We start from the raw sequence: 10,418 nt of genomic DNA, 5'->3' as shown, positions 1-10,418 counted from the left end.
CCAGTAAAACATTCCTTTATTTGAGTAGAGATAAAGCAAATGCATCAAATCCTATTCTTGCCTTGGGCACCAAAAAGCCAGGAGTTGTCCCAGTGTTTAGCAGCCTGAAGTTTAAGCAGCAGCACAAAGTTGTAAAAGCAACAGGTGGAAAAAGAAATGTTTCCCCTGCGGCCAGATGATGTCACTCTGACCTCTGACCCTGAAGACTTCTCTACCTGCTCTGTCCTTCATCGGGTTCTCTTTCTCATATTAATAATAATATAACCAAACTGTGAGAACCTTCCTTTTTTTTGACTAGGCCATCTTTGCTTTTATTGTTTCCTCTTTGTTTGTGCTCTGTTGTCGTTGCTGTGGTCTATTCTAGTTCTCCTCTTGTTTGTGCTGCATGTGTGTGTTGGTCACCTAACTCTATTGCACTGCAAGTGACACAAAAAAAAACAATATTAAAAGGTTGTTGAAAACGGAAATTCTCCTGTGTTCGGATGCTCCTGCCTGTGCACCAACATGCGTTTAGAGGAAGTGCAGCCGTCTTTGAAGAGAAAATGAAAGCCCTCAGTTTATATTGTTTTACAGCAGTGAAGCATTTGGTCTCTCATTGCAGCCGAGCCCTTTGAAGATGTGTGCATCACTCGTCTTTATTTAATCGAACGTTTGAAAAACAAAGTGTAATTCAGACATGCGCTCCCTGATGAATCCTCAGATGACGGCTTGGTAAAGTGTTAATTACCTGTTGCTTATCTTGGGAAACATGCCACGCACAGATACATGCCCTGTGAGTTATTGACCTGCTCTATTGTTGTGCTGGGAGTCCCACTGGTCAGAGTGTGGGAACCCCAGCCCTGCCTGAGCCACATGGCTTTGTTATGCTAATGGACCAGTATAAAATGAGGAGCGGCTCCTCCAGACACATCAGAGCTCACACTGCCGCCCAGAAGGAAAGGAAGCTGCCCATTTCACCTGCACAGACATGGCTCCCTGCTCCAGTAACTACTCCTCAGTGCACCATATTGCGATCTCAGTGAAGGATAACATTAAGGTGAGTGGTGATGAGGATTTCAGTGGTTTTGCAGCTGCTTGAACAGAACAAATATCTGATTGTGTGACTTGGATCATGAACTGACCTGGTTGTCTGCTCCTCCACAGATGAGAAAACCTGTCGTGGAGAAAATGCGCAGAGATCGCATCAACACCTGCATCGAGCAGCTCAAGGCGATCCTGGAGAAAGAGTTTCACAAGCAGGAGCCCAACTCCAAGCTGGAGAAGGCCGACATCCTGGAGATGACCGTGAGCTTCCTGAGGCAGCAGCTGCAGCCGGGCGTCTGTCACAGCGACTACAACCAGGGCTACTCTCACTGCTGGAGGGACTCGCTGCACTTCCTCTCTGCTGGCTCCAAGACAGAGGCCTGTGTGTCTCCTCTGCGGGGCCTCCAGCAGCAGCAGGAGCAGCTCCGTCAGGTCCAAAAGAGCAGCAGCTCCTCCCCAGTCTGCTCCACCATCAGGCCCACCGTGCTGCAGGACAGCAGCAGCAGCAACATCAGCAGCACCAGAGGCCCCATGTGGAGGCCTTGGTAGAACCTCACTGAGACACTGAGACTTGAGGGAATCTGTCCGCTCCCTCACTATGTAGGAAATGTATTTTCCAGCCTGCTCATTCATGGCGGGTTTCTTTATTGTCGCATCACATTGATGGACAAGTAGTATTAAGCACAAGGATCTCACTTATTTTAAGACTGTCCTGCTTTGATTATTGATTTCGATCTGTTTGCTTTTCCCTTACGTTTTTAAGCTGGAGGTTGAGTTCTGATGGTTTTGTCAAATCTTATGAAGTATTTGTTTACTCCAGTGGAGTTTTATCCGTGGACTGCTCAACGTTACAGTACATACTGTGTTTTAATGCATCTGCTGTTGAGAATATTTCTCTTCCGTTACAAATGATATATGCCAAATTTTATGGATGTGAATGAAGATGGTGTGTGTGAGTGTGCAAGTGGACGTCCATATGTGTGGTATGTTAATATAGCTGTTATGCTATTACCTTTAGCTCTTAAAACTTATTTTAAACATTTGTATGACAATTAACAATAAAAAGATACAATCACAAAAAAAAAGAAAAGCTGTGTACAAATTTTTATTTCATGAACTGTTTCAGAAATGTTTTATATTTCAATTGTATTCATAAGACTGGTCTCCATAATCATCTTACTTTTAAATCAACAAATGGCCACACTACTTTTGACCAGTTCTCAAGCAAACCTCTGATAAGGAGACTTGACGTTATTTTGGAGATGATTGTGTAATGTATGATCCAGAAGGTCATAAGTCACCTTTTGAAACCATTTAAATTCACTGAATCCAGATTATTTTATTTAGAACTCCACCAGAATCAGTCCCTGAATCATACCTGACTTTTTTTTTCCACTAAGATTCATGTCTGAGAAATCAACAAAAAGGTGGAGAAACATCCGATCTCACAATGTTAAAGAAACTGAAAAAAAAAAAAATCCCTATACCACATCCCTTCATCAGGTTTCATGTTAACCCGTCCGGTAGTTTTAGTGTAACCCTGCGAAGTAACAGATAAACAAACAAACACGGATGAAACCATATCCTCCTTGGTGCTGGTAAATATTAATTATAATTAATCACTTCTAATCTTTTTATGAATAATCAAACCAAGTTAAAAACGACATCAGCCACACAACACACCAACACACGCACATGCTGGCCCACACCCACATACACACCCACACACACACACTGTAACCTGAATCCTAAAACCAAGTCAATCCTCAAGAAACGGTCTCTACACGTGGGGATCACAATTTTTTTCCCGGTTGAGTCCCAGTGGACGTCCTCAGGTTAAAGGCAGCACCTGCATATGAAAACAAACCACACACACACACACACACACAGGCACACACACACACAAACACACACACACATACACGCCCACACGCCCACACGCCCACACACCCACACCCACACACACACACACGCACAGACACACACACACACTCACACACACTCACACACGCACAGACACACACAGACACACACACAGGGAGTCACAGTGCTGCTGTGGGCTGTTGTTTGAGAGGAGAGATGAAAAGGCCTTTTGTGGCTGAGGGTCAGAGCTATTGACCGTCGGATGTGTGAGTAGAATACGAGCTTGGCTTTCCCACAGTCTCTCTGTCCACTCACGGCTTAATACCCCCGGTCAACAGTCGAAGTGTGCCACGGGTGAACAAGCAGGGGTTTTATTGTCAGCACTCCAAACGCCAGGGTGAGGTCTTAGCAGGTTTACTTCACAAGGGTCTGTGAACTAGTGCATTTTAGAAAATTAGCATTCATCATCACACACACGTTTAACACGCGTGCGCTTCATCTTAAGCCAGAACCTTTTTTCTCACACTACTCTGGATTAGTAATGTTTAAAGTAAACATGCTCCTGTGGAAAAAATGTATGTTTTTTAAAAACTGGTTCCTGTTTCGGAACTACATTCAGAATGTCATCTCCTGATTTTTGAGTATTCATTTTTTTTGTGGATTGTTTTGTTTTGTGTGGTGGTTGTTGTCCTGTTAAATTACTAACACCAATAAATTGGTTTTTCATTCGCTGCTCATTAAGAAGACTTTAAAACCACAAACTTCACTCAGGAGCTTAAATCTGTCTTTAGACTTAAAAGAAAAAATATATATTATAGTGATAATTCAACGATATTGTGTGATATTTCATTTTTGGCCGTATCCTCGCAACCTGACGCCATTTAATCCTGAAACCAGATTTTTTTGTTTTATCAGACCACCACCAAATTTTCAAAAAAGAATCTTAAAAAAGCTCTGTTATTAGAGCACACAGGAAATAAGAACTTACAATTGAAAAAAATCTAAAATATAGAATTTATTTTTGATGAATAATAGAATGGGTGTATTAATGTCAGTATTAAATTAATTTACACTTTAAATGCATTTTTATCCTAAATGCCACCAATGCATTAAATCCTGTTTATAAATGTTCCCTTGGCGCACATCAGGTGTTGCTTGTGTTACTGATGTGTAGCTGGAGTGTGTGATAAGCAGCAGCCCCTGATAACACACTGACAGCACATCATTCACAGGCTGATATATATCTTGGGAACGGTTTTATCTCCACTGGTCAGACTGTGATTGCTTCACCTCTGAGTTATTGATGTGCATCCATTTGTTACAGGTCTCGGTCACATGGCTTTGTGATGCTAATGTCTCCCTATAGAATGATGAGAGGCTCCTTCAGACACAGCAGATTTGACAGTGTCATCCCGAAGGATCGCTCACTTCACATATATACACACATGGCTCTCTTCTCCATCAGCTTCTGATCTATTCACCACACCGGTATAAAATCAAAGTCAGCATCACAAGAGGGTTAAATCTGAAATAATTTGTAATACTGATGTGAATCATAAAGTTACTGTCTGCTCTTTGCCAGCTGAGAGAACCTATTAACAACCTACCAACCTATCCACAAAAACACAAGCTGATTGTGTACTTTGTGAAAGCTGTAGCGATGATAATGCTGCTGCTCTGGAAATATGATCATGCAACTTGTTTTATTGACATTATAAAGTCTTTATAGGTCCCAGCATCAAACATCATAAAAATCAACAGCAGGTAGATATGAGCTTAGTTCTACAACTCACCTTCTATAGTTACTTTTTGGATAATGTTCTAAATTCTCATTGAGAAAAAAACCCCTCCAACGTGAATGGTCTCCAAATACTAGAAATGTTCTTTACTCATGTTCACAAAAAATATGTAATTTCAACGATCAGGTTCAAATCAAGTGTTTCAGTTCCTACCACGACTACCAGGGGGAGCTGTGACGAGGGAAACTCAGTGAATTACCGGTGAAAGCCTCCTTACCTCGGTGCTAGGAATATTTTCTTTGGTTACTTCTCGGATTAGAAATATATTAACTAAGAATGATTTAATTGTTCTGTTGATGGAGTGATAGCAGATGATATTTCGATCTAAAAGCCTGTGATATAAATGGGAAATTAATTTTAGTAGTGTATGATCAAAAATAAGTAAAATGGAAAAACATAAAGGACAACTTCTCTGCCTAACCACTGATCTACATCACCTCAGTCACTTAAAGGTTCAATATGTAAAATCTAGTGACATCTAGTGGTGAAGTGTCATGTTGCAGCTGGATAGCCCACACCTCACCCTCCACTGACAAACATGAAAGAGAACATATGATAGTCTTCAGTTGTCATAAAAACTGAAAATGTTTTTAGTTTGTACTGAAAACATAACTAGGATCATTTTACATTCAATTACTGCCAATAGAGCCCTTTCACCTACATTGTACATTACATTACATGTCATTTAGCTGACGCTTTTGTCCAAAGCGACTTACATTTTTTTAGATCACTCAGCATTCATGAGGGGCCATTTTAGGGATTCAGTATCTTGCCATGGACACTTAGGCATGCAGATGGGAAAGAGTGGGATTCGAACCAGCAACCTTCTTGTTGCAGAACACCCGCTTGTTGCAGAACACCCGCTCTATCCCCTAGGCCACGCTCTCTATTGTACACACTGAACCTTTAATTAGTAACAGTGCATGAAATATCTAATTGCTCAATATGAACATTTGATCAGTTTTTATTTAGGACTTTTCATGACAAAATCTGTTTACATATGCATATGGTTCAAAGATAATACAAATTATTCTACTTTGGGATAATTGAAAGTTTCAGATCCTCTAGGATTCATTTCTAGAGTAAGACTTGTTGATCTGTAGGAGAGCATGAGCTCTGACCTCAGTGGAGTTCCAGGGAAAAGAGAATTCCTCAAGTGAGATCAGTTCAATACAACTTTATTTGTGTACGTACAACAAACAATGTCAGTTGTGAGATGAACATAAAAGTGAAGCTCAACCTGTGTTGTTCACATCATTTGTATTTGATCTTTTTCTCTGTTTCATCAGATGAACTTATTTGCTCATGGTGTACATTTGAATGCAGTTCTGGAAATGAGCGTTCGTGTTCATTTGCGGCTTCAGAGCAATAATATAAATTTTGGGCACGAAGTAGCCCCACAGGAAGGAGAAGACACTGAAGAGTATGGCGAACACATGTGCGGCCATGGTGAACGGGCCTCTGCTGATCAGGTATAAAGTGAAGAAGCACTGCCAGGAGATCATGTACACCATGAGGCTGAAGGTCACGCACTTGGCCTCATTGTAGTTCGCCGGCAGGTCTTTCCCCATGTAGCTAAAACAGAAGCAGAGCATGCTGAGCAGGAAGACGTAAGCTAGCTCCACGCCCGCGCCTACTGAAAGGGTGTTACTGCACTCCAGGACAATGCTGTCCTTGTAGAAGACAAGATCCTGGGACGGCTGTGGCGGGTTGAGGGCCTCACGAAGCACAGAAATGAACAAGAGAGTGACAGACAACACGAAAATGGTCAATTCTGGCCCGTTCTTTTTGGCCCATTTGTCGTAAGCCGGCGGCAGCTTGGACGCAAATTTAAAAATGCAGACAACCTGGAGGGAGCGCACAGTGATGCAGGCCAGGCACACAGTGAAGCTGACGATGAATAGAGGCTGCTTGAGGATACAGGCCAGTGGAGACGGCGGGCCAAAATGGCACAAAGAGCTCAAGGCAGCGGCAGTCAGGCCTGCCAGCATCAGGAGGCAGGTGCGGCCTCCAGCAGACTTGGCCACTGGTGTGTTCAGGTTAAGCAGGAGGATTACAGCAGAGCCCAAGGTCATGAGAAGACAGGTGGCCAGAAAGAAGAGCAGGGCAATGGAGAGGGGGGCGTCCCAGGCCAGCAGCAGGACGGTCCTATTCAGACACTGATCGCTGCTCGGGGGGGCCCACTGCTCTGGCAGACATGGCTGGCACAGAGTGGGTTCTGTAGTGGGAGAAGCAACATATACTGTATGTAAAAGATAGAAAACATGGGATGTAAATCTGAGCTGAGGTTCAAGATCTGTAAGTGAGTCATTACAGCATGCGATGTTACAGACTAGCAGAGAAAACACAACAGCACTTGTTTACATGTCGATGGACACAGTGACTCTTTTCAAAAGGACCTGGCGTCAGTTCCTTCACCTAAATCAGCACATTGTATGATCCTCATACGCCACCTGCTGGTCAACCTAACACACAACAGCGAAAAGTTACTGCTGAGCGTTGCAGTTTCCTTCATTTGATCAAACACTTTTTTCAAAAAGTGGTTGTGAGCACAGTTTCAAATAGAATTTAATAGGAAAAGATGTTTTGGGATTTTTTTTTTACATGTTTTGTTTGTTTTTTGTATAATGTGTGATATGTATAACATTGGATGAGATAGTGTCATGCGTGATAAGGGAGTCAATCCCCCCCCCCCATCCACTATCTACCCATCTACACCAAGGACAAGGTTTGCTCAGTTTCATAAATTAAAAAGTTTCATAAAAGTTATAGTAAAATAGATATTGACAGTTTGTTTCATTTTGCTTTAAAATGTTTTCCCACTGACTTCCCAGGGAGTTATTCATGGTTCTTGATGAAAAAATGTAAGAATCAAACAAACGTATTGAGGGAACTGATGTATATGAGTGTCTGTAATTTAACTGGATCTGGATTGAATTTAAGGGAACTGTTGGGCATTGGTGGAGGTATGCGCTCCACTCTGTGCCATTTTAATGATTTATATATATATATATACGTCTTTATCGTACCACTTGTATTGAGGAATGTGGCGGCAGGACAAGCCTCGCAGTCGAAGCAGCAGGTGTGTTGCCCTGTCAGCAGCTTCTTGTGACCCGTTGGGCAGGGTGGAGAGCAGATAGACAGCGGCACCTAGACACAAGCAACAGGGTTTGAGAAAGATTAAATATAAAATAATTATATAATCAAGCTTCGTGTATAGGTTAAATCAATGAAATCAAATTAATTCAATTTGTTACTAATTAATACTCAATGTAAATTAATTTGATATTATTGAGGTGATTTAGTTTTAATTTATTTATTTTAGTTGAAGTTGAATTTAGTGATTCAATTAATTTCTTTCTCATTTTTTTTTATTATTTAAAAAATAAATCTGTAACCTTCACAATCAATGTAGTTAACATATTGGTCTTACTGGTCCTGCATGTTCCGTGTCGTGCCACTCAATTTGGTCCTCATCAACAGTGAGCATGAAAGGATCATTGCTGTAGGAGCCGACCAACCTGAGAGACCACTCAGTCCCCATCCAAACCCAGGAGACGATGTCATATTCAGTGTTCGGGTCCCCGTTCATGTCGAAGTGCACCGAGGTGTTGCCCAGAGAGAATTCCACCTGCTTGAGCCAGTGGAGAAGCTGGAGAGGAGAGGGGAACGCCAGTGCTCAACAAAATTTGATTCTGAGAAATTTTGTTTCATTGGCACAAATACCATATTCAACATATGCTCACCTCCCATGGATGCACCCTCCTCCTTTGGCACTCTCCCAAGTCACAACCGAGAGTTTGGTGCAGAGCCCGAGCCACAGCGTGCACGGCCGTATACACATTGAAGGAGGAGGTGATGTCATATTTCTCCAGGGAGAATTTCTTCCTGGCCAGGCTGTACAGGTCTGTGCTCTGCAGGCAGTCATTTCCTTGGCTCGTGGTGTCATTGGAGACTTCCTGGGTGTCCCTCTGTTGCATCGCAGCCTCAAAAACCTTTCTCTCAAAGTCCTCAAAACCATTAATAGCTGCATATTTGATGGAGACACCAATCACAGTGCCGATGGTGTTGATCCCAGGTATCCCTGATATAAGAGTAGCTGAAGACCAGTCCTCTGTCCCGATCCACACTTTACCTGTCACGTTGCGCTCGATGACAAACGGGATAAAGCCACTGAGCTTTGACTTGCTAGAGAAGACTACGATGGTGTTGACTTTGGTCTTCAATATGCTATCCACCATGTTCCTCATGGTCTGGATGGTCTTATCGTTGAATGAGGGGATGACTCCTTGGTAGGCGATGCAGATACCGTGGTTTGGTGCTTCCTTGGAGAGACTCTGCATGCCTTGCAGGCCGTAGTCGTTGTCGCTGCCTAAGAGAGCAATCCATTTCCAGTTGAAACGTATTAAAAGCTGGATCATAGCCTCCACCTGGTTCTTGTCGCTGGGGATCGTGCGTAAAAAGGATGGATAGAGGAACTTGTTGCTGAGCAACTCATTTGATGCTTCATAAGAGATCTAGAATGGAAGAATGGAGAGGATGTGAGGGATGAGACTGGCATGCAGATCACATTTCAAGGCTAATGATTAAAACATACTTGTGGTATGAGATAGGACCCCAGTAAAGCAGCAGGGGTGAATGTTTTGCTGCTGCTGTCTGGCCCAATCACTGCTACTGCCCTTTTGCTGTCTCCCTGTGTTTCAGTTCCAGAGGGGCTCTGATTTTGCTGGTCCAGCAGGTCCAGTGTGGCCAGGACACTGGCCGGCATGGAGCAGATGTCGTACATCTGGTAGCCCAACTTCACTCCTGGTAGAAGAGGCTGTGGGCTGCTGCCGTTGTTGATTTCCTCCACAGCAAATCTCATGGCTTGCATCAGGTGAAAGCCATGTTTGTTGGGTTGACCTCTAAAAATGTAATGTAAAAGGAAACATAGATGAAAGATATAAAGCAATACTCTCAATGATACAAGAGTCACAGTGATCCGCACCGCCAATGAAATGTGTTTGATCTGTGGAGCTGGAAGTTCACTGTCCAGTTCAACTCACTCATTACATGGAGCCAGAGCAGGCAAACCAGCAGCTGGTTCGTCTGTGTTGTGGAGAGGAAACAGTCCAGCGATGGAGAAGTCACCCTGCAGTTGCATCCCCTGTCCCTTAGAGATGTAATCTAGTTCCCCTGCAGCTAACTGCACCAGCAGCCAGCCCAAGGACAGAAACACGGCACCAAACAAACCCATTCTTTACCTCCACCTCACTCACTCGCTGCTGTCAGAGCTCAGTGGGGTTTGTGCAACGGACCAAAGGCTGTATTTGAAAGTTTGGAGAGATGGGGGGAGGGATGAGGGGAGCGCTTTCTCATCTTTCCGGGAAGTGTTGGTCGAGTGAAGTGTATTTGCATCTCTCATTTGTTTGTCTGACCGTAGAGCTTCCATCTCATTAAAATGATTTGCATGAATGTAATGGGCCATGAAAAGAGAGACTGGTGTTATTTTACCATTAATCTTTAACAAGAGACATGAGCCAGTTAGCCAGCGCAAAAGCAGACAGTTCGTCTCACACACTGACTGAATCATAACAGATTTATGAAGCTTTTGTTTCACTTCATCAAGAATGTTTACATTATCACTTTTGAGTCTGTTTTATATGATTTTTAGTCTCACTTTTACAAAACTTCTGTTACAAGGATCTTTATGTACAACTTAACTTAACAATCTATTTTTTTCTTGCTATTTTT

The 10,418-nt window shown here is 42.8% G+C and overlaps 2 protein-coding genes across 2 annotated transcripts; one reads left to right on the top strand and one right to left on the bottom strand.

Annotated features, from left to right (window-relative positions):
- The first annotated feature begins 863 nt into the window (after positions 1–863).
- Positions 864–2,056, top strand: her12 (hairy-related 12). The gene is given in 3 exon segments (XM_062392425.1): positions 864–915; positions 918–1,036; positions 1,144–2,056. Coding segments are annotated over 3 exon segments (600 nt in total). The 3' UTR covers positions 1,573–2,056.
- Positions 2,057–5,884: 3,828 nt separating this feature from the next.
- On the bottom strand, positions 5,885–10,033 carry LOC133956932 (taste receptor type 1 member 1). The gene is made up of 6 exons (XM_062392302.1): positions 9,731–10,033; positions 9,283–9,589; positions 8,432–9,202; positions 8,119–8,337; positions 7,715–7,835; positions 5,885–6,903 (listed from the first exon to the last, which is right to left on the bottom strand). Exons 1-6 carry the CDS (start codon positions 9,919–9,921, stop codon positions 5,981–5,983), a joined length of 2,532 nt encoding a protein of 843 aa, XP_062248286.1. The 5' UTR covers positions 9,922–10,033; the 3' UTR covers positions 5,885–5,980.
- Positions 10,034–10,418: the final 385 nt, after the last annotated feature.

Source organism: Platichthys flesus, chromosome 7, assembly GCF_949316205.1.
Source record: "Platichthys flesus chromosome 7, fPlaFle2.1, whole genome shotgun sequence".
Lineage (NCBI taxonomy): Eukaryota > Metazoa > Chordata > Actinopteri > Pleuronectiformes > Pleuronectidae > Platichthys > Platichthys flesus.
This window is presented reverse-complemented; position numbering and strand designations above follow the sequence as displayed.

Excerpts from the sequence above, each read along its gene's own strand:
- LOC133956932 (XM_062392302.1), bottom strand. The coding sequence starts at position 9,921 with ATGGGTTTGTTTGGTGCCGTGTTTCTGTCCTTGGGCTGGCTGCTGGTG. Across the intron at positions 9,590-9,730 it reads GCTCTGGCTCCATGTAATGA|AGGTCAACCCAACAAACATG; the intron begins GTGAGTTGAACT and ends TTACATTTTTAG. Across the intron at positions 7,836-8,118 it reads ACACGGAACATGCAGGACCA|GTGCCGCTGTCTATCTGCTC; the intron begins GTAAGACCAATA and ends GCTTGTGTCTAG.